Source organism: Manis javanica, chromosome 4 (assembly GCF_040802235.1).
Source record: "Manis javanica isolate MJ-LG chromosome 4, MJ_LKY, whole genome shotgun sequence".
Taxonomy (NCBI): Eukaryota; Metazoa; Chordata; class Mammalia; order Pholidota; family Manidae; genus Manis; species Manis javanica.
In genome coordinates this window covers 775,866-798,401 of record NC_133159.1, presented here as the reverse complement: position 1 = coordinate 798,401, position 22,536 = coordinate 775,866, and the positions used below count along the sequence as shown (strand labels likewise).

General features: G+C 59.1%; 1 protein-coding gene and 1 long non-coding RNA gene across 4 annotated transcripts; one reads left to right on the top strand and one right to left on the bottom strand.

The window, feature by feature from the left end:
- Positions 1-90: 90 nt before the first annotated feature.
- LOC140848791 (uncharacterized) lies at positions 91-5,450 on the bottom strand. Its single transcript, XR_012129921.1, has 3 exons — positions 5,008-5,450; positions 2,780-3,128; positions 91-420 (listed from the first exon to the last, which is right to left on the bottom strand). It is a non-coding gene; the product is annotated as an uncharacterized lncRNA (long non-coding RNA).
- NADK (NAD kinase) lies at positions 3,227-22,133 on the top strand. Of its 3 annotated transcripts, none has more exons than XM_036999791.2 (12): positions 3,227-3,324; positions 13,012-13,230; positions 14,815-14,898; positions 18,110-18,239; positions 18,441-18,549; positions 18,647-18,732; positions 19,327-19,429; positions 19,738-19,889; positions 20,085-20,178; positions 20,329-20,486; positions 21,156-21,238; positions 21,497-22,133. In XM_036999791.2, the coding sequence occupies exons 1-12, from the start codon at positions 3,242-3,244 to the stop codon at positions 21,666-21,668; spliced, it is 1,473 nt and encodes a 490-aa protein (XP_036855686.2). In that variant the 5' UTR covers positions 3,227-3,241; the 3' UTR covers positions 21,669-22,133. The 3 variants fall into 3 exon arrangements, with proteins under 3 accessions (XP_036855686.2, XP_017517486.3, XP_036855687.2); XM_017661997.3 differs by having other exon boundaries at positions 20,085-20,184; XM_036999792.2 differs by lacking the exon at positions 3,227-3,324 and adding an exon at positions 5,633-5,764 and having other exon boundaries at positions 20,085-20,184.
- Positions 22,134-22,536: the final 403 nt, after the last annotated feature.

Below are 22,536 nucleotides of genomic sequence, written 5' to 3'. Positions count from 1 at the left end.
TCGGGGGCCCTGACTGACTGGCCGTGGGGGCAGTGCCCTGGCCTGCCCTGGGTGGCCCACATTCTAGCCTGTCTGTTGTCCCATCACAGATGGGCCTGCGGAGCAGCAGGTTCCCACAGCCTGGTCGCCCCCCACCTCTCAGGTGCTGCCCCGGCGCCGGGGGCGTCTGCCGAAACGGCTGTCCTGCTGGCCTCCCATGTGGGCCTGCGCCTAGCTGGCAGCCCCCTCAGATGTCGGAGGACGTTACTGCAGACTTTCCTCTGGCTCCACAGTTCACTTCGGTGTGAATCAGAGCTGCATCTTGTGAGAGAACCCGAGCACCAAGCATCTGCCAGACTTTGGGAGTGCACGCAGCTCAGCAGGGCCTCCCTGTGCTCTCCACAAGGGACACACATCTTTAAACTTGAATGTTCTGTAAGGCTGTAGAAATGATCAGGTCTTTTTCAGAAGTAAGCAGACAGCTCGGTGGGAATGTTGCCGCCAGAGGCTCCCTTTCCCAGGCACCACGAAGACGAGTGGCAGGGCCTCGGCTGCCCCACTCTCGGTCTCATGCTGTCTCCCCGGGTGACTGGCACTGAATGGTGCATTTGCCTGCCACAGCCTCCTCCCCACATCTCCCTGAAATGGGCTGGCACTACCAGCTGTCTTACAAAATGCCAGGGAGCATCCGTGGTGCCCCCTGGGAGGCAGTCAGTCCTTGGGAGGGGCACACCTGCCCACAGTGCCCACCGTCCTGGGCATGGTAGGCACCATAAAGTGGAGCCTCAGCAAGGCCTGGCCTGGCACCCAGCATGTCCCCTGCTCCCGTGCCCTGGGTACAGAAGCTGACATGAGTGGCCACAAGGCCACCCTCCCTTCTGCACACTGCCCATTGGAAGCATATTGAGCAGCACCTGGCACCCTCCAGCTGGGTGGAGGTGGAGGGGCATCTACACTGCTGAGTGAACTGCAGCCTCTCCAGACTTCAGACAAAACTGAAGGTCACAGATGGGGCAGAACCCTAGAGCACCTGGCCTTGCCGGCTGGACACCCCTGGAAAGTGATACTCCCTGCAGATTGTAGGGTGCCCTCCCTTCTCCCCAGCCACACATTCGGCCCTGCCCAGTGGGCACCCGTCTTGGGTGTGATGTTCTCACTGTACCAAGTGCTGAGGAAGCTGGGCATAAGCCAGCGCCTCAAAGTGACCTCTAGGGTCCTGGTCACCCTGCCCCAATCCCAGGGTCTCTTCCTTCTCCCATGGCACCTGGCCTCGTGCCCACTTGTGCACTGTTTGCCTCACCAGGGCATGGACTACCTGCCCTTCATCCCCAGCCCAAGGAACACCTGAACCTGGATGCAGAGCCATGGGGTCCTAAGTGTCCCCCACCCACCCCCACTGACCCTGGGGGCCGACCAGAGGGAACGTGCTCCCCCACCCAACTCCCCACTCCTTGGATCTGGCCAAAGCCCACACCAGAGCTGAGGCCACACTCGGTCCTTTCATGTCCTCACTGTGTGACTTTGAGTGAGTTACTTGGCCTCTCTGTGCCCTGGTTTCCTTGTGTGCAAACTGCAAACAAGCTTCCTAAAGGCCATGTGAGAATCAGTGAGTCCCACGTGTGCAAAGAATGGGTGGGAGCAGGGGCAGCTCTCGAGGCTTTACCATCAAAGACCCCAGGCTCTCCACACCTTGGCCCCGTCAGGCCTGCGGCTCCCTCTATCTGACACTTGGGAGCAGGGCATGCCCCTCCCCTGAACACCCTGGGGAGAAGCATCCCGCCCACCCCAAGGTCCTGTTCCTGCTGAGCTGTGTGTCCCCCACCTGGTGCACCTGCAGGAGGAGGGGCAGCCCTGGCCCATCCCCCAAAGCTAGTCCCAGCAAGACCCTGACGGGTCGATTTCAGACAGCGGCCCCTGGGGAGGGCTGGGGGAGGTCCAGAGGGGGGGGCCAGACTTGTCCTAGGAGTGCTGGCTGGAGGGTGGAGGCTGGGGGCTGGACGAGATGGCCTCTGGGTAGCCTGAGACACCCACCTCCTCCACAGGATGCCATGGTCCCTCCCAGCCACCCTGTCACTCAGGCCCCTGGCCACCTCCCCTTTTAGCTGCTTGGGAGCCGCCTCTAACCTCTGTTCACCTGAGCCGGGGTCAGCTGAGGCCAGCTTCTCAGAAAGCTGGGAGGGGGCAAGGCTCTGAAGAGGAACACCCAACGCCCTCCCCTGCACCTGAGAGCCAGGGCACCCCCACCGGACTGCCCCCAGAATCCAAGTGCACCCCCCTGCCTGAATGAGGGCAGCTCTGTATAGGCAATTTCTAGCTCCCACACACCCTGCTGGCCCCCCTCATTCAACCCTCAAGAGGATGGTTCCGGTTTTGGGGGATCTGAAGCTTATTTGATCCAGGAGCCATGTTTAAGACAGACAAAGAAACAAATACCAACCTACTGGAGGTTACAGCCCCAGGTGGCGCTCAGGGCCTGGCAGGAGGGACGCAGCCCTTGCAGACCCCCACCCCTCACCCAGCCCAAACTGGCCTGACCCTACCCCACTCCCACACTGGCCTTTGTCCCAGCCAAGCCCGGCTGATCTCAGCTGAGCCTTTGGACTCAGCCTAGGCGTCACCTCCAAGAACCTTCCAGATGCCCTAAGGCACCCCTCCCAGTGTTGGCCGGTGTTATCGCCAGCAGCCCTTACGGGGCTGGGTGTGAGCTGGAGGCCTCTGAAATCCCAGGGTGGGGCCCGTGCCTGCCGGGAGAAATCACACCATAGGGTTCTCTGAAGGAAGCTGAGCCCCGCGCTCTCACCTCAGATGGGGAGGCGCTCCGGAAGTGTCGAGGCCCAGGGTAGGCAGGTGTGCATGATTACAGCCACACACCTGCACAAGTCCCCCTTAGAGAGGGGCACAGGGGAAGGGAGCCCACTGTGTGGCCTTGGCCAGTTGCTCGGCCGGTGCCCCTGCCTGGAAGTCTTCTCTTGCAAAGACTGTTCCTGTTCTAGAAGACTCTTGGGAAGGCCTGGCCCAGGGCCCAGCACAAGCGAGCGGTGGGCCAAGCATTGGTGTGTCGAAGATCAGGTCCAAAACAACTCAAAGGCTTCCTTCTGTGGGTGTGGCCGGCTGCCACTTTCGGGAAGCGGTTGAGTTTACAAAATAACCTGGTGGGGAAGTTGCAGAACTTGAGAAATCCCCCCAAATTTCTGTCGTCCCTTCCCCCCCTTTACCCTCACCCTTGGTGACCCCACTGCCCAGTGGTCCCAGGACCACAGTGATGTGTCATGTCCTGTGCTCCGCAGAGCTCCAGGTCTCTGGACACAGCCAGGAGGCCCAGCCAGAGAAGACTAACCCCAGCAGGTATGGGGGGCAGGGGCGGGGACCTGGGGTAGGGGCGCCACTGCTGATGGACAGCTGCATCTGTGAGGTCTCTCCCTGTGCACTAGGTGAAACCTTAACCCGGGCAGCAAAGGATTCTTGACCAGGTCAGATGAGTGCAAGGAAGGATCCATTAAAGAGAGTGGCAGTGAATGGCAGCAGCCGGGCGGCAGGGCCAGAAGAGCAGAGGGGGGAAGGGGCAGCCCACCGAACTGCTCGGCACGCGGCACATCCCTCGCCAGCTCCTGATGCCGGGGCCACCTGGCGCCCCGTGTCCGCTGGGATCTGCGCGGAGTGGGAACTAAGCCCCCACCACCCCGGGGCTCAGGGGAGCCGCAGAGCCCTGGGTGGAGGGAGCTCATGTCCTGAGCACTCCCACCCCCCTCCTGGTCTGAAGGACGCTGCTGAGACTAGGGAGCTGCATGAGACAGCGGCGTGACAGGGACGCCTCCCCCCAGAGGCCGAGGCGGGAGAGGGCTTCTCTTTATCATGGAGAAGAGTTCGGATTCAAGTGCAGTCAGCTTATGAAGGAGTTTATTTGAAAAAACAGTACACACTTGTCCCATTTCCCTGGTCTATCTCACCACATCCTGAGACCCAGGTGTGAAAAGGAACAATGGCTGGCACTTGGGGAGCACTGCCTGGGTTCATCCACAGTGACCCTTCTTCAGCTTATTCACAGACAGGCCCCTGAGAGCCTGGCAAACTGCTCCTGAGAGCACTAGCTATGGGTAATGCCAGTTCAGCAAGCCCAGAGAAGCCCACTGCACCCAGACTGGAGGCGGCCCGCATCTCCTCCAGAAGCTGTGAGCGGGCCTCCCAACTCCTCCCTGGCTCTTCCAGCCTGGGGGGCAAGAGCGATGTTCGCAGGTTGGCCTGGAGGGGCCCCACTTCAGGCCCTGAGCCCTGGAGGTCTAAGTGGTGTGCAAGGGCCCCAGGGTGCTGGGGTGGGTGAGGCAGGCAGCAGAGGGCCACAGCTGTGTTGTGGCTCCTCACACGGAGTTTTGGTTCCCAAAACATGTTCTTTCTAAGCAGAGTCTCACCCTAGTAGCTATGGTGTCACCGGTGGCAGGGCCCTTGGCCAGCCCGCCTGGCCACTGGCGGAGGGGAGCGGGGTAGGACTGGGGGCAGTGAGTTTAAGACACAGCAGGTGAGTAGGGACTGAGGTAGGGCAGGGACATGGGACAAGCATCATGATGAACTTTTCCTGCCTAGGATGAAAAATGCCGATAAATAAACAGCAGAGTAAGAACAGGAAGGACTCCGTCTTAAGGATAAGATTCCATTTTAGAAACTAGGAAGTTAGGCAAGACTCCTAACATATTCTTTGGTAATCAGACAATATAACCCACCCTATCTTAAGGCAGGACAAGCAGCCCTAACCGATGTGTTCTCAGTGCTTGAGGGCTTCCACTACCTCGAAGAACCACATCAATAAATTCCTTGCTGTAAGTTTAGCTTACAGAGTATCTGGGGGACTGTGGATAGTGACATATCCATGCCCAACAAACAGCCCCCCAACCCTCCGCTCTTTGTCCCCATTCTCGAAAGCCTTAAAAGACAGAATCCTAAGCCCTTAAGTGTGTCTCTGGGGCTGCCCACATTCCTCTCTCTTCAGGTGCGTACTTTTTGCCTTAAATAAAAAGTTGTCACTGCTCAACTTACTGCGTTTTGTCTCTATGCTCTTCCAGTGGTAAGCCGTCTTTGTTACTTCGTATTTAATTCTATTTTCTAGACTTAAGCCAAAGTCTTCACTCTCTGTCCTCCTTCAGCGTCCTTGCTCTCTGCTGCCCGCCAGGCAGCTGCCATTCCCTGCTACTCGCGCCTCAACGACTTGCTCCAGAATTCCCTGCAGTTCAGAGGCAAGAGCCCTCCCCCGAGGAGGCTGGTTTCACCTGGTGGTCAGGGAGGGCCCTCCCCAGACGCAGCCGCCGGGCCACAGGGGCCAGAGAGGGGAACAGCCTCTCCTGGCCGCCGGCTAGTGGGGGGACAGCCGAGCCCCCAGCCGCCTGCCAGCCCTCCTCCCCGGGAGCCGCGCCGAGCGAACCGACCCCTGGGCGCGGGGTTGGTGGGGCTGGGGGGGCGCATGCGCGCAGCTTGGTGCGAGGGCCGCCAGGAGCGGGGCGGGGGGTGGAGGAAACAGGCAGGCAGGCGCATGCGCGGGAGGGCCGACTAATGCACGCGCCGGCGCTTGCGCGAGGTGGACGGGTGCGCGTGCGCACCTGCGGGTTCGCTGTTTGGCGGGCCGGCGCCGCGGGCCGGGGCCGGGGCTGAGGCGGGGTGGGTGGGGGGCCGGCCATGGGGCGGAGGCCGGCCGCGGCGCCGGGGGCAGGCTAGCGACGGCGAGCGGCGGCGGGGCGGTGGGGCCAGCGGGCTCGGCTCGACGAGGCCCCGGCCCTGCAGGCGTCCGCGGCAGCGAACGGTGAGTGCGCGCGGCCGCTCTGCCGGGGTCGCGGGCCGGGGTCTCGGGGCCGGGGCCGGCCCTGCCCATCGTGTGTGGACGCCGGGAGTGGCTGACCAGCTACCCCCGCCCAGCACTGCGGAGTCTGCCCGGCGTGGGCCCGGGTCTGTGGGGGTCTGAGGGGCCGTATCCCCGACCCCGGCCGACCCCCGACACTGCCGCTGCCCCACAGGCGTCGGGCGGCTGCTGCGCGGATCGCGAGCCCGCGCCGTGGCGCCGGGCACGCCCGGTCCAGCCGGGAGCGGTGCGGCCGGGAGGGGGGTGTCGCACGCTTCGGTTCGCTGGCGGGGTCGTGGGTCCGGGTCTCGGACCTGGGTTGTGGGCGGGGCCCAGGGTCCGGGTCGAGGGTCGCCCCTTGGGCTGGCCCTGACCCGCGCGGCTTCCCCTCGCGTCCGCCCGGAGCCCTCGACCCGCCGCTTCCCGCGACCCGTTCCCCGGGGCCCACCGGACGTCGCCCTCCGCACCCAGCGGCCGCCCCGAGCTCCTTCCTCGCCGTGGCCCTGCTTCCGCCCCCCCAACAACTCGGGGCCGGCCGGCCAGCGCAAGCCTGGCCCGGAGGCTCCCCTGGCAGGTGAGCCCTCGGGGGCCTGGGCTTTTTTCGAGCTTGTAGGTGAGTGTTTGTGGGTAGCACAAAGCCAAATGGCATTTTGAGCAACAGTAAAGGGGTCCTGAGACCTGATCCAACAGGGAGTGGCGCCCTGGACGTGAAACCAGGACACCCTGTCTTACTGAGTTTGGCACTTGAGGAAAGGTGGGTTTAGCCCTCATGATGGAGAGGCAGGTGCATATGGGCATCCGTGGGCCCCCCTCACCTGTGCACTGGTGCGTGGCCAGCCTGGGCCAGTGGGGTGGCCTGCGTCTGCGAGTCCGCAGACACACCGTTGCCCTCTGGACTCCAGGCTTGGGACAAGGTGCACCCGGGTTGATTGTGGGTGGTTGGTCATGGAAGCTGCTGGGAGGAGCGGGAGTAGGAGGGGAGGGGGTAGTAGGTAGGGGAAGGGCAGGTAGTAATTGTGTTTCCGGCTCTGAGAGCCCTGAGCAAGATGTCTTCTGAGTTCAGCTCTGGGACTGGGAGGGAGAGAGAACCCAGGTGAAAGTGGTAACAGGGTGGCAGGCAGTGATGAGCTTGGGTGGGGACCTGCGAGGGGCGAGGGGGAGGGCAGCCCAGCGGTGCAGGTGTGTCCTCGAGGTGACATTTGAGCAAAGATCCAAATGAATGATTGCTTCCCTTTTGGGGCATCACAAGTGAAGGTTCACGGACAAGCGTTTGTCCTGAGCGAACACCTAGGGGGGGACGGCTGGTGCAGAGGGCAGATGCGTGTCTGATACCTTAGGCACCGCCAGCAGTCCCCCCGCGGCCTCTGGGACCCTTGGTACAGCCGGCCAGCTTTCTCCCGTCGCAGCCATTCTTGTTGGGTGTCCAGTGGCTTCCCATGGTTTAGTCCAGTCCAAGTCTCCCCGATGCCCAGTGGCACTGAACATTTTGCATGTGCTTGTCTGTGGGGAAGTCGCCCAAAGTTCAGATCTTCTGCCCATTTTTTAACTGAGTGGTTTGTTTTCTTCCTGAGTTTCTGAAAGCTCGTTACATTTTCTGGCTGCTAGTTCTTTGTTACTTAAACATTTAGCACATATGTTTTTATCTGAAGCTTGTGTTTTCATTTTGTTTTAGGAAGAATAAAGGTGTTTGTTGTAATGAAGTTCAGTTTTTCAAGTTTTTTTTCTTTTATAGTTTGTGCCTTTTTATGTCTTAAGAAGACTTTGCAAAACCGAAGGCCACTAAGATTTTCCTTTCTTCTGAAAGTTTCATAGTTTTGATTCTTACGTTTAGTTCTATGATTCATTTTGAGTTACCTTTGTACAGACACACCTCAGAGATACTGTGGTTTTGTTGCAAATCACTACAATAGAGCAAATACCACAGTAAGGAAGTCAAATGAATTTTGGAGTTTCCAGTGCATAAAAAGTTATGTTTGTACACTATGCACATTTATACACTTGTACGCTCTACTGCAGTCCATTAAGTGTGCAGTAGCATTGTGTCTAAAGAAACAATGTGCATGAATTCATTAAAAAATACTTTGTTGCTAAAAAATACGCTAACCATCTGAGCTTTCAGGGAACCATAACCCTTCTGCCGGGGGAGGGTCTTGCCTCTCCCCGCTGATGGCACCGAACTGCTCTGGGTGGTGGTGCCGGCGTGGCTGTGCCATTTCTTAGAAATATTCAACAATGAAATTTTCTGCGTCCGTGGACGCCTCCCTTCTCAGCAACTTCTCTGTAGCGCGCGATGCTGTCTGGTCACGTTTACCCGCAGGGGAACTCCCTCCAGATTGGATCCCTCCCCACAGCCTGCCCACTGCTTCGTCAACGGAGCTCATAGGATAATCTTAGTCCTTCGTAGCCATTTCAGCAGTCTGCACAGCGTCTTCACCAGGAGCAGATGCATCTCAAGAAGTCACCTTGCTCTTCCCTAAGACGCGGCTCCTCACCTGTGCAGATGTCAACCACGAGATGCAGCAGCTCAGCCCCATCTCCAGGCCCCACTGCTGACTCCAGTTCTCGTGCTGTTTCCACCCCGTCTGCAGTCACTCCCTCCACTGAGCCCCGAGCCCCTCAGAGTCAGCCGCGAGGGCCGGAATCAACTTCCAAACCCCTGTGAATATTGATATTTAGACCTGCTCCTGGGAAACACGAATGTTCTTAACGGCTCCTGGAATGGTGGATCCTTTCCGGGAGGTTTTCCATGGACTCTGCCCAGGTGCCCCAGAGGAATCACTGTCTATGGCAGCTATACCCTTGCAGAGTGTATTTCTTAATAGTAAGACTTGAAAGTCGGGATGATTCCCTGGCCCCTGGGCTGCAGGGTGGATGTCGGGCCAGCAGGCGGGACAGCCACACGAGTCTCGCCCGTTGTGATCGGAGCTCCTGGTGACCAGGCGCCTCGTCAGTGAGCACTGATATTCTGAAAGGAATCTTTCTGAGCAGTAGGTCTCAACAGCGGGCTTAGAATACTCAGTGAACCCTGTTGTAAACAGACGTGCTGCCATCCAGGCTTTGTTGTTCCATTTCGAGAGCGTGGGCGGAGTAGATTTAGCAAAATCCTTAAGGGCCCGGGGATTTTTGGAAAAGCAAGTGAGCGCTGGCTTCAGCTTAAAGCCACCAGTTGCATCGGCCCCTCACGAGGGAGTCAGCCTGCCCTTGGCCGCTTTGAAGCCAGACACTGACTTCCCTCCGGCTAGGAAAGCCCCAGGTGGCGTCTTCTTCCCGTATGAGGCTGTTTGATGCACATGGAAAACCTGTGGTTCGGTGCAGCCGCCTTGAGTGATCTCGGCCCCGCCTGGATGGCTTCCTGCAGCGTCGCCATCAGCACCTGCGGCTTCACCTGCGCTGTTAGGTTGTGGAGATGCTTCTTTCGTCGAGCCTCCTGAAACCACCTTTCCCAGCATCCAGCTTTTCTTCCACAGCCTCCTCCCCTCCCAGCCTCACAGGATTGGAGAGAGTCGGGGCCCTGCGCTGGACCGGGCTCTGGCCTGCGGGGATGCTGGGCTGCCGTGGTCTGCCGTCCAGCCCCCTGTCTCACGTCGGCAGTGAGGCTGTTCCCCATTCTCATCGCTCGTGCGGTCGCTGGAGGGGCGCTTTCAGTGTCCGTCCGGGGCTTTTCCTTGCTTCACACCCTGGCCGGCCGGCACAGGAGGCCCGGCTTCTGGCCTGTCTTGGCTTTTGACTCACCTTCCCCACCGAGCTTCAGCATCTCCAGCTTTTGATTTAAAGGACATGTGACCCTGCCTGTCACTTGAACACTTAGAGGCCGTTGCAAGGTTATAATTGGTCTCGGGTCAGTGTTGAGTCAGGGAATAGGGAGGCCCCAGGAGAGGGAGGTGGGGGAGTGGCCAGTGGAGGCCAATCAGGCCACACACATCTGTCGATTAAATTCACCGTCTTAAATGTGTGTGCAGTTCATGGCACCCCAAAATGATTGATAACAGCAGAGATCACTGACCACAGATCACCATAACAATGGAGGAAAGTTGGAAATACGGTGAGAATTGCTGAAATGTGACTCAGACAAAGGGAGCGACGCTGTCGGGAAAATGGCCCGTACACTTGGTCGGTGTGCCTCGGTTTGTGAAGTACACAATATCTGCAAAGCCCGCCTGTACTATAAGGAATTGGCACTCACAGTTACAGAGACAGACGGGTCCAGAATATGCAGGGTGGGCCAGCAGGCCAAACACCCAGGAGTAGCCGACGCCACAGTCCAGGTGCAGGGCCGTCCACTGCTGAGTCCCATGCTGGGTATGTTGGCTTCTTGTTGTTCAGGCTTCAGCTGATTGGAGGTGGCCATGCAGCCTGGAAGGCCTGTCAGGAAAAAGGCCGATAGACTTGTTGGATGCAGGATGCCCACAGCCTCTGGTCTGTAAAAAGCACCGTGTCTGCGAAGCACAGTAAAGTGAAGTCTGCTTGCCTGTAGTGTGAGGAAATAGTTTAGCTGCATTTTTTTCACACGGCTAACAGGTTTTTCAACAGCGAGAGATTATCCCCTGTGTTGAATTACCTCAGTACCTCTGTTGATCCATTGACTGTCTGTGTGTGGTGGTGTCATTTTAGACTGTCCTGTCCCCTTGGTTTGTCTGTCTATCTTTGTGTCAGTAACTCACTGTCTGGTATTGTAGCTTTATAACAAATGATGAAATCAGGTAGTGTTTGTCCTTGAACTTTATTCTTTTCTGTTTGTTGGCTATTCCATGTCCTGTACATTTCCATAAGTTTTAGAATCACCTTGTCATTTCCTATAGAAGAGTCTGGGGTTTTGTATGTTGGATTTGGTTAGAATTTGTAGATCAGTTTGGGAAGAACTGACATCTTAACAATATTAAGTGCTCCAATCCATGAACATGGTATGCCTCCCCATTTACTTGTTTCCTTTAATTTCTGGAAGCAAATACTACAAAACAAAACTACAAAATCTGTACACTGAAAACTACAAAACGCCACTCAAATGGCTCAAAACCAGCCTTACACTAAATCAAAGACGAGAATCACATTAGCGTGAAGCCAGAGTGTAGGCATCGTCGTCTTCGGCTCTGCTGAGATTGTCAAGAAGGAAGAGCAATGAGCTAGAATATAACTCAGTAAAGCCAGAAAAAGAATAAAGCAAGCGTGAGATGGCAGAAGTGACAGAGAGAGGCAGAAATCAGCACACTGAAAAACAGGAAAAGACGTAGTTCTTTTTCCTTTTATGTTTTAGTTTTCAGTGTATAGATTTTGTGCTTTTTAAAAAACTGGACATGTAATTGACACATAGCGAGCGTTATATTAGTTTCAGGTGTGCAACATAATGTAGTATTCCTGTGTACTAGGAAACTTTCACAATAAGTCTGCTTCACACCCATCACCACACAAGTACAAATCCTTTGTTCTTGTGGTGAGAACTTTCAAGATCTGCTCTCTTAGCACCTGTTAAATGCACAGTGGAGTCTAAGTCAGGCCACTGCGCAGTGCAGTACATCCCGTAACCTCCTCCATAACCAGAAACAGCCTTAGGCTGCCTCTGCGGGTCAAATCCCCGCGTGGTCTGTTCCTCGGTGCTGCCGAGTCCGGGTGCCTGTGCCCCTTGTCCTTGTCCATCCACAGAAGGGCAGCCGTGCTCACGTACCGCGTCTGTCTCCCAACAGCCTCAGCAGACGCTCGTGGTTTTCTGTGTAGCTCGTGTCTCCAGGTAGAGTTTCACCTGCTCCTTTCTGTCCTCGGGCCTTGTGCTTGGCTTTCTCACGTGGAGGGCGCCCGCTGAGGCCCCCAGCACAGTATTGAATAGGCGTGCTCAGATCGACATGTTTGATAGGTTCTGGTTTTCACTGAGTTTTTCATGTGTTTGGATAAAGTGTCCGTGTTTCTCAGGCTCGGAGGATGTTGGTCCTGGGGTGGTGGCGTCAACCCGGAACATCAGAGTCGCCAGGGAGCCTGGAAAACTGGTGCCTCTAGTCCGGGCTGGGCATGGGGCTTTGGGGACCCTCGTGCCTTTGACCATGATATGAAGGCCTCAGGCCTGTCTGAGGCTCCTGCTTTCCTTCTACCCCCCTGCCCCCCCATTTGCCCTTTCTGTGCCAGCATCTGCGTCGCCTCAGGCTAGGGAGCTTTTTCTTCAGTGAAAGAATGTCTGGCTTTAGTGTGTGTGCGGACTCTCCCTTGCAGTCCACGGGTGGAGTGAGTGGTGGCAGGTTCCACATGGGGTGCCCCCCACGGCCTATCCGCTCCTTGGGCTTCTGAGAACAGCCAGCAGGCCTGGCCTGGCTTTGGCAGCCCTGGGCCCCTCCCTCCGATTGGTCCACAGTTTCTTAGAAAATTACCTTTTTAATCGCTTGATCCAAACTGACTGATCTATTGTAGTTTTTCTCCAAATTCTGTTCTTTTCCCATTTTTCAGTGTGCTGATTTCTGCCTTTGTTTCTGTCATAGGCTTAGGCTTTATTATTTCCTGGCTTTATTGAGTTAAGTCTTGGCTTATTAGTCTTCCTTCACTAGAATTTCAGCACAGCCTAAGGGGTGCCTCGACTTCGGTTTACATAATTGTGTCTTTGACCGGCTCTGATGCTGGCTTGATAGCCGTTTGAGCCCCATGTTGGTCAGATAGGGGCTCGGACATCCCCGTGGTGGGTGTGTTGTGTGTCTGCTTCTGTCCGCTGCTCGCTTTATTGGTTTATGGCTGGAAGGCAGGTCCGTTCCCTTCCCTGACTTTTCTCTGAGGCTCAGCGTGGTCAGTCTGCAAGTGTCCTGCTGGCTCTGAGTCAGAAAGGCGAGCTGTGTTTGCAGGTACACCTGCTGATGGACCTTTGTATTTTACTCAGCTGCTCTGACCTGAGAGGGTCAAGGCTGTGTACTGTGATGTCCCCTTCTTGACGTGCTGTTCCCTGTGGCCTTTGGCCATCCCCACCCACCTCCCAGCAACAGCTGACTCTTCACCCTGCTCATGAAAGAAGTGCCACAATTCTCACTTGGCAGCTTTATCTGATTCTTTGACATTTAGCTCTCATGTATTAAAAGCAACAGGTAGGTTCCTGAATTCTTAAGTATCTTTGGGATGGAAGCAGACTGTTTTCAGGGTCCTTTGGTAAATTGGACATCAGCCATTTCCCCCAGTGGGACAGCCGTGTGCAAGGCTATTTGGCACTTGTATGGCGCTCACTCACCTGTGTGTCTCGTTCCATTAAGGCATCCGTGTCCTCCTGACCAACGTCCTCACTCACCGACAGTGGACATGGAACAAGACAGAGTCAGTGTGAGTCAGGGGTTGGGCACAGACTCGGCCTCGTACCACTGCTCCGCGTGTCATGGCGATGAGGACTGGGGGCCCAGCCACCCCTTCCGGGGGCGGGCCAAGTCCCGCAGCCTGTCTGCCTCCCCTGCCACGGCGAGCACCAAGGAGTTCAGGTATGAAGACCTCTGCCCCCACTCCAGCCTCACAGGCCGGGTCCTCCTGCGTGATTGCACTGGTGTGTGCAGATGCCGAGAGGAGCACGGCCACCAGCTCGTGGCACCGACGGGCGTGGCCCCGGTGCACTTCTCCCCTCACCCGCTGGCGCCCATGCTGCCTGGTGGCATCAGAGGCGTGTGGGTGGTACCTGGAGGTACCAGCCACAGGGCCACAGACATGGGTCGAACGGGGCACAGGGGTATAAGGCAGGTGCACCTCCAGTGAGCCGGTGGTGTGCTCCTGCACACGCTTGAGTAACAGCCAGAGCTCCCCACGAAACGGCCTGCCAGGCAGTGTTGGCAAGGGCCCTGTGAATATGGCCTGGTGCCTCAGACTGTCAACATCTGACAGGGGAGCTGCCAGCACGGGGGCCTTTGGCATCAGTGCACGTGGCTGTCCAGGTGGGGTGGGAGAGCCCACAGCACCCATCACCCAGGGGGCAGGATGCTGGTACAGTGTCTGTTTAGAGGGTTCTAGGCCACATCAGGCAGGCTGTCTCCCTGAGTTCTCATGGCCTCCAAGCAGCCGCTGAGCGGGATCTGCATGAGCCTGCAGGCCTGCTCTGGGCTTTGGTCTTGTGCATCTGGTGCACATCCTGTCTGTCTCAGAGGACATTGAGCCTGGTGTACTTGGAGCAAGTCAGGGTTGGCCCTGCATGTGGGTGTCCCAAGGGGAGAAGGGAGGAGGAGCCCTGCCAGGTCACAGTTCTTGGGCGTGATTGATATGAGCTCTGACCTGAGAAAACCTGCTGCCTTTCCAGAACTTCTGTCCCCAGAGACCCGCCGGCTCCCCTCTGCACACTCTTGGGAGCCACAGGGGCCCTCTTAGGGTCGCTGCCCTTCACAAGGCAAAGGAGGTCTGGTTTGTCTGTATTGGGACTTGGAGATTTTGTTGAGGTGCCAGCTCCATTGGGCCATCAGTGTAGCAGTATTTCTGGCATATTTTTGGTGCAGAAAGGGGCTGGCATTGTGCATGGGGTAAACTTGCCCCCGGCCTTGTCCCCAGGGCGGTTCACTGTGTCCCTGGGATGTATGCCAGCCACAGTGCCTGCTAGGTAGCTCAGTGATGGTTGAGTCACTCTTTAGTTTTGGAGAAGTTGAGGTGTTCAGTGTCTTCCGTATCAACTGTACAGCTTGAGCTGAGTGCTTCTGTCCGTACATCATTGAGATTTTGCAGGTTTCGATTCCTACATGTAGACCTGAGGCCTGGTCCCAAGTAGACTAGAGAGACACTGCACGGACGCAAGTGCCCAGGACACCCCCAAAGGTGGAGCACCCCGTTCTGGGGTGTAGAGTCCTCCTGGGAGCCCATCCAGATGTGCCCTGAGACCTCTGACCGCTACAGCTGCACCATGCATGGCACTCAAGTGCTGCTCTGGGGACCAGGGCAGAATCTTGAGGCCCTCATGGGCCCTGGGCAAGTGGGCTTCCTGCCCCTCGGAGTAGAGGTGCTTCTGAGGGTCTGGCGCTGTCTGTGCCTGTGTGTGCACGTGTGTCCCTTGGCTGCCTGGTGCTCACCTGCTATATACCCTCTCCCTGCAGGAGGACCCGCTCTCTGCACGGGCCGTGCCCGGTGACCACTTTTGGACCAAAGGCCTGCGTGCTGCAGAACCCCCAGACTGTCATGTGAGTCTCCTTGTGGGGTGGCTGTGGGGTTGCACAGGGAGCTGCTAGCTTGTCGATGGGGCCGTGGTGCCACATTCACCGGCCTGGCCCATGTGGGCCACTGCCTCCAGTACGTTCCCAGGGAGGCCGATCTCCTCCTGGGTGGTGGGCTTCCACTCTGATCGTGGAGGGTCTTTGTTTGGCATTAAAAACTGTAGGAGGAAAACTGATGGATTTCATGCCAGTACATTTGGTGGGTCAGATATGTTCCTCCTCTGATTATTTATTCTTCACACGTAGAAATGCTCCTGGCTTTTCGGAAAATCTGGGGTCACTTGTTTGGGGGGCCTCGTGGCTCCAGCTGTTGCAAGCCCTGTGTGATGTTGGGAGCTCCGCCTGCCTGGGGGGCGCGGCTCGTGTGGCCTTCCAGGCCTTGTGGCACATGGAGCTCTGCAGTCGGAGCCGCTCTGCCAGGTCTCTGGTGCCTCTTGGTGCCCCTCCCAGCGTACAGTGTTCCACGGTGCTCCACGTCAGCGTGGCCATGGTCCACAGACAGCTCAGTTGGCCTGCCTCCAGGCTGTCTGCTCACCCCAGGGCTCTGCAGAGGCCACATGCAGGGCCCACCCCTCCTGGGGGCCTCGGCTCAGCTGCACTCCTCCCATCAGCCTGAGGGCCTTTCTCCCCAGTAGGCAGGACCATAGGCCACGGAACGTGACTCCTGTGCACCAGGTCCAGCTGTAGGCTTAGGGACAGTGACAGTGCCTGTGCTCTGCTCCGGGCTACCCAGGCTGCTGTGTGCAAACAGGCGCTATGGCGCCTGGATCCGGGGCTGCCCCATCATGCACCTCTGTGCCTCTGCACATGCCAAGCACTGTCTGTGGCTGACTGGGTCGTTGCAAGACCTGGAGGTATGTCCTGTCCTGGGGCTCCCAGCCATCTGCCAGCCCCCCGGTGCCCCACACCAGGTCTCTACACAGAAGCCCCGCTGGGACCCAGCCTCGCTGACGCTCCAAGCCCTCCCTGGCAGCCAGCCCTGCCGCACCCTCCCCGTGGCCCAGCCTTCCTGTTTGCTTGGTCCCAGGCTGGCCTGGCCGCTGCCTTTCTCCAGCCTCCTGAGGGCTCCTCCCTGCGTTTCCTTGCAGTCTTGGTAGAGCTGTTGGCCCGTCAACAGTCTCAGTCTAAATGCCCCCAGTGTGTCCTCTCGGTGTCCAGCCTTGTTCAGCCATTACCTGCTCCCAGCCAAACCCAGCCACCATCCACGGTGTGTGCGTGTCAGCCTTGTGAACCTCAGATGGGGACTCAGGGTGGGTGGCATCTGAGCCGCCCCTGAGGTCAGGTGGGGTGCCGTGGCAGAAGGGCGAGGTCCCAGAGGCATCCCCAGGGCTTCAGGTTGGGGTCAGGAGAGTGGCTCTCTCTGCCCTTTCCAGCCAATACCACCTGGCGGCAGGACTTGTCTGACCGCAAGAGCCATGTGCCCCCCTGCTGTGTCCTCTCATGTTCCAAAGGAAGATGGAAAAGGGTTGGTTGCTTAAGAGATCTCACTTCCCATCTTACTGTCTGAAAGTTCATTGGGAACACGTACATGTTTTTACATCAAAACATGGAATTGCCGTGTGTGGTTGCCTTTGGCTTATCAGACGGTGGCTCAGATGGGTGCCTGCTCACCCATCCAGCTACTGTGTGCAGCCCAGCGGGAACCTGATTGACTGGTGTCGGCCGGCAGTCAGGCTCCCACGGACCCCGGAGAGACTGAGCCACCAGTGCTCCGTCCGAGGCCCACAGCGTGCCTGGGGGGTGCACACCCCTCCACCTGAGAGCCCCTCCCACAGGGCCAGCTGGTTCCGCAGCCCAGTGTCGGATTCCCGTGCGGCCAGGGTGTGTCACCGGCATCTCAGGTGTGGCCCCTCTGCTGGTAGAGGTGACCCGAGGGCTTTGTTGTAAGTGGGCAAGTAGAGCAAGAGTTCTGTGAGCCGAAGAAGGCGTGACCGCCTCGGCCTCAGGAAGCTCTCCGGCCCCGGCTGCTTCATGCGTCCCAAGTGAGCCACTCCAGGCTGTTCTGCTTCTGGTTCTGAGATGCCTAAATCAGGCTGTGGTGCAGCGCACAGCTGGCACACCTGGGGATCCTTTTGCATCACACTCCTCTTAGCAAAGCGTGGCCAAGCCTGGGCATGACCTGCCACCTGGCTAGGAGCCGCATGTGACCCAGAGAATGAGGAGGCCATGGGGTGTCATGAATGACCCCTCCCCTTGCAGAAACACCTGGAAAGGGTGAGTGATGGTCGGTCAGTAAGAGGATGAGGTCAGGCACCTGCTGCCTCTGTCAGTGGTCTGTGTCGTGGCTTGAGAGTGGCCAGAAGGGCCAGCAAGTGCGAGGGAAGCCGCCGCAGAGGCCCGCCTTGGACTGGGGTGACTTGCCTAGGGAAGGGTGAGCCTCCTGCCAGCCGCTTGAGGTGAGACTGTCCAACGACCTGAGGGGCAGAGCCTGTCCAGGTGCCCTGGCCTTGGCGGCCCTCCCACACTGCCCTCGTCCCAGGCCGGCTGGGACATCCCGGTGACACACAGCAGTGGGGCCGCAGCCAGGGCTCCCCCTAGCCGGAGGGATGCCCTGCCCGCGGACACCTTGCCAAGGCCTCCTCACCAGCCTGTTCAGCCTGGGGGGGCGGTCCTCAGGCAACAGACTCCTACAGACGTTTTAAAAATCAGACTTCGTTGTTTGAGCAGTTTCTTTAGGTTTGCAGGAAAATGTAGGAGAAGGTGAGAGAAGCCCTCTCACCCCCCCGCCCCTGCAGAGCGGTGCCTTGGTGCCCCTGGCAGCCCTTGTCCCCCCTCGGGCCTCGTGCATATGAGGGTTATCGAGCCGTGCTTGTGCGATTTGGACAGTGTGATGACATGTGCTCGTCACTGCCACACAGAGCTGCTCCGTCCCCTGGTCCTGCCACCCACTTGTCGGCAGGGAGGTTCATACCCATTGGAGTTACGGGGCAGCTGGGTCGTTCACACAGTGGTATGGACCAGGCTGCGCCCCCGGCATCCGGGAAGGCTGTGCTTGAGGGTCTGCAGCAGTGCCACCGCCCAAGTCCTGGGGCCTGACTGAGTGCCCAGGCTCAGGGCCGTGCTGACTGGGCTTCTTCTGGAGCAGGCCTATGTCACGGGGCCTCGGGGATGCTGCTGGCTGTGCAGCAGAAGGGGAGCCCTCCCCATGCCCCTGGTGTTATGTTCCCCCCCCCACAAGGCACATCCAGGACCCTGCCAGCCAGCGGTTGACGTGGAACAAGCCCCCGAAGAGTGTCCTTGTCATCAAGAAGATCCGGGACAGCAGCCTGCTGAAGCCCTTCAAGGAGCTCTGTGTGTACCTGTCGGAGGTGAGTGGCCCAGGATGCCCCCTAAGGTGGGGGGATCCCCGTGCTCCCGTGTCTGCGCACAGAGCTGGCAAGTCAGGCGGCTGACGCCAGGAAGGTGCTTCCCTGCCACGCGCCCAGCTCCTGCGTGCGGTCCCCACACCCTGTCCATGGGCATGGATGCTCTGGGGCCTGCCGCAGGCTGACTATAGGTCTCCTTCCCAGGAGAACAATATGATCGTGTATGTGGAAAAGAAAGTTCTGGAAGACCCCGCCATCGTGCATGATGACAGCTTCGGGCCCGTGAAGAAGAAGTTCTGCACCTTCAGAGAAGGCAGGTGGCCACGGGCCTGGGCTGTGCGGGCGCCACAGCTATGGTGGCCGTGCGAGGGCCGAGGGGGCCGTAACGGCCAGTGTGTGGTCCTCCCCAGATTATGACGACATCTCCAATCAGATCGATTTCATCATCTGTCTGGGAGGAGACGGGACCCTGCTCTACGCCTCCTCACTCTTCCAGGTGAGGCTCCCAGCTTCTGGGGTGCTCCCCGGGCGGACTCCCAGCCGCCGGGTTACGGTTGTTACGCAGTCACAGATTGAGCTTGCTGACAGATTGGCCGTGGAGCAAGTTTGCAAATGATGTAGCAGGATGCATCTGTTCTCACTGGTGTTGAGCCGTGAGCAGCTGGGCGTGCCTGTCGTCGTGGGAGGCTGTCGGCAGTGGAGCCTGGGTGGCATGGGGCCTAGTGGGGAAGGGGCCATGCTGCACTGCCCACGGCTGCCTTGAGAGCTGGGGACAGGTCCGGCTCACTGCAGTTCATGCTGAGACAGGACAAGAGCCACGGTCCTCACGCGAGGGGGCCTGCAGAGCGTGGTGGGGGCCTGCTCAGCGCCCCACTCGGTGTCTCTGGGAGCCGTCTCCCTCAGGCAGCCTGGTGGCCTGCTGCTCCATGCCCCGCCGCCTGGTCCTGCCCCTCTGTGTGTCGGCGGCTGTCTGCAGTGGCCCTACCCCGCCGGCTCCCACAGGCCTGTCCCCACCAGGTCAGCAGGTGCTGGGACGGCTGGGGCGGCTCGAGCAGAGCGGCCACTGAGCAGCTGCCTCGTTGCCCCACAGGGCAGCGTGCCTCCGGTCATGGCGTTCCACCTGGGCTCCCTGGGCTTCCTGACCCCCTTCAACTTTGAGAACTTTCAGTCCCAGGTCACTCAGGTGATAGAGGGTGAGTCGGAATGTTCTGGAACCCATAAGCACTGCCCAGCACAGGGTTGTTTTCTCACTGTGTTTGGGGTTTTTTAGTGCATAGAGCAACGTTTAAGTGTTCCCAGGTTCAGAAACTTCCGAGTTTTGAGTGGTTCAGATACACTTTCCTGCCCTTGAGAAGCTTGTCCAGGGTGTGGATTTGCGGGGGATCGAGCTCACAGGAGGCACAGGGGCACCACTTCGATTCGGGAGAAGGGGGGGGTCTCTTCTTCCCGTGGGGTCACCCCATCCCTGCTGACACCCTGCTGTGACCCCGCTGGTCCCCAGGGAACGCCGCTATTGCTCTCCGGAGCCGGCTGAAGGTCAGGGTTGTGAAGGAGCTCAGAGGGAAGGCGGTCGTCCCTAACGGGGTCAGCGGGAATGGGGTGCTGGCTGCCGACGTGGGCCCGGAGGTCGGGAAGCAGGTCGTGCAGTACCAGGTCTGTGGGTGTGCCTCCTGCCAGGTGCCAGGCCTGCCCTGCCTGCCTGAGGGAGGGACCGGGGCAGGCATTTGGGTGGCTCCCCCCACCCCGGCCCCGGGAAGCCCCATCCTTAGGAGGCTCAGGTGCCTGCGGGCAGATGGCCAGGGCAGCGCCACCCGGCCCTCCAGCCTGTGGTGGCCTTGCCATCCCCAGGTCCTGAATGAGGTGGTGATCGACAGAGGCCCCTCCTCATACCTGTCCAACGTGGACGTCTACCTGGACGGGCACCTCATCACCACAGTGCAGGGTGACGGTGGGTGGTGCCCAGCCCGGGCACCCTGGTATCCCAGTTTGGGGGTGTGTGGGGGGGCATGAGGAGGGACTGTGGCTTGCCTGCCAGAGGCCATCGTCCGGGGGAGGGGCGAGGAGTGACCATGGCCTGTCCGCCATCCACCAGGGGTCATCGTCTCCACCCCAACGGGCAGCACGGCCTATGCGGCCGCAGCCGGAGCCTCCATGGTCCACCCCAACGTGCCAGCCGTCATGATCACACCCATCTGTCCCCACTCACTGTCATTCCGGCCCATCGTGGTCCCTGCAGGGGTCGAGCTGAAGGTCAGAGCCCACCCCCTCTGCCTTTTCTGGTCTGACTGTTGCCTGTGCCTGCTCTGGCCCAGGTTGGCTGGGGGACCACCTTGCTCTGCCCCTCTCCTGTCCGCTTGGCTCCTGCTGCCAAGACTCTGGGTACAGGAGGCAGTGCTGAGGGGTCGGCCAGCCGCTTAGGCAGGGGGCCCCACCCTCGTGGAGTGGGCACAGCTCACACTCGATGGAGACAGGTGAGCAGTGGGCGGGGAGGAGCGCCCCTGCCCCTTGTGTCTCCTGGGCCCTGGCTGGGCGGCCGGCCCCGCTGCTTGCTTCTCCCCCTACGTCACACTCCCTGCCACAGGCCAACCCTGGGCCGGTGTATCCGTGGCCTCGAGCCCTGGCCAGCAGGTCTGCATCTGCAGGATCCAGAGAACATGGGGCTGGAGCGAGGCCTCTGGCTGCAGCCCCAGCATCAGGGATGGTCAGTGACACTCTCAGCCTGAATGGACGCCATCCTCCGTCCCCAGGGCCCATGTCCACGAGACAGAAGGAAACACCTTCCAGGCCTGGGGCCGGCCTCGCAGAGCAGGCGCTGTGCACGCCGCCAACACTCCTGCTGGCCAGGGCCATGCTCCTGTGAGGGCCAAGGTGCTCAGCGGCACGCACCTTAGCCTCACCTGTCCTGCTTGACTCCTTCAGATCATGCTGTCACCAGAAGCAAGGAACACTGTGTGGGTGTCCTTTGACGGACGGAAGAGACAAGAGATCCGCCATGGAGACAGGTGTGAGGGCTGAGGGGCAGGGGTAGGCACAGGCCCGTGGGCAGAGCTCTGTCCCTGGGAGCAGCAGGGGTTCCCGTTCCCTCACCCCACCCCCGGTCAGGCAGGACCACACTGGGCAGCCAGCACCTCGTTCTGCTGCACTGGGGTGACATCCACCCTGGGGCCCTGCTAGCTACCCAGGGGGGGACTGGGGCAGGACCGGGGGCCCCGCGGGAGGGAATCCCTGGGCTCACCGGGCCCTGTGTCCCCCCACCTCAGCATCAGCATCACTACCTCTTGCTATCCGCTCCCCTCCATCTGCGTCCGGGACCCTGTGAGCGACTGGTTCGAGAGCTTGGCCCAGTGTCTACACTGGAATGTGCGCAAGAGGCAGGCCCACTTCCCGGAGGACGAGGAGGACGAGGAGGGGGCGGCGCCCGCCGAGGGCTAGCCTGCGCCCGCTGCAAGGGGCCGCCCCAAAGCCACCTGCCCCTGCAGCTTCCTTCTCTGCCCACTTCTCACTCGCCCTCGGGGGCCAGGCCAGCCTGAGCACGTGCGTGAAGGGTCGGTCGCACGCCCTGTGCGCTACTCACGCCACCACAGCACTTCCTCTGCAGCCAGAGAGCCGGGAATCTGCCTCTTGTGCACCAGATACGCCGTTTTTAACATTTTAAATCTGACTTCTTTTTTGCATTTCTGAATGAGAAGAGTGAGTGGTGCCCAGGGAGGGGCTCTGAAGTCGACACCGCGTGCGGCCGCCAGAGCCTGTTCCCGGGGCCTGGGACACTGAGCGGGGGTGCTCCTTGTGATTCCTTGGGAAACTTTTCCATAAATCAGCCTGTTGAAATTCAGAGGGGATCAAAATGGATCAATCTAGTCTTGGGTATTGAAAATAAATGTCTCAGCCAAAAATCTTCCTCTGGCCCCCGCAGTATTCCCCGTCACCTGCCCTTCCCACGACACCCTTCCAGGTGAGAAGCACTGCAGAGGCGGGCAGGCTTCAGGTATGCGGCTGCCCCCTCCTGCTCAGGCTCCCCGAGGCTGCCCGCCTACCTGCCTGGGCCCCAGTGGCTGTCGGTTGCCCCTCCCCAGGTGAGCCAGGGGCCGCAGCGGGCAGAGGAGCCTGGCAGGGCCAGCCAGAGTCAGACCCACCACATTCCTTGTGACACAGGGGTGATATCCTCTGCCCCCCAAGAAGACATTTTAAAATTTGTGTATCTTTTTAGAGATTGTATTCACATTTCTGAAGTGTTTATGTACAGGTTTGATTGCACACACTGAGGACGCCAGAGGGAGGGCATTATTTGTGCTCTGCTCAG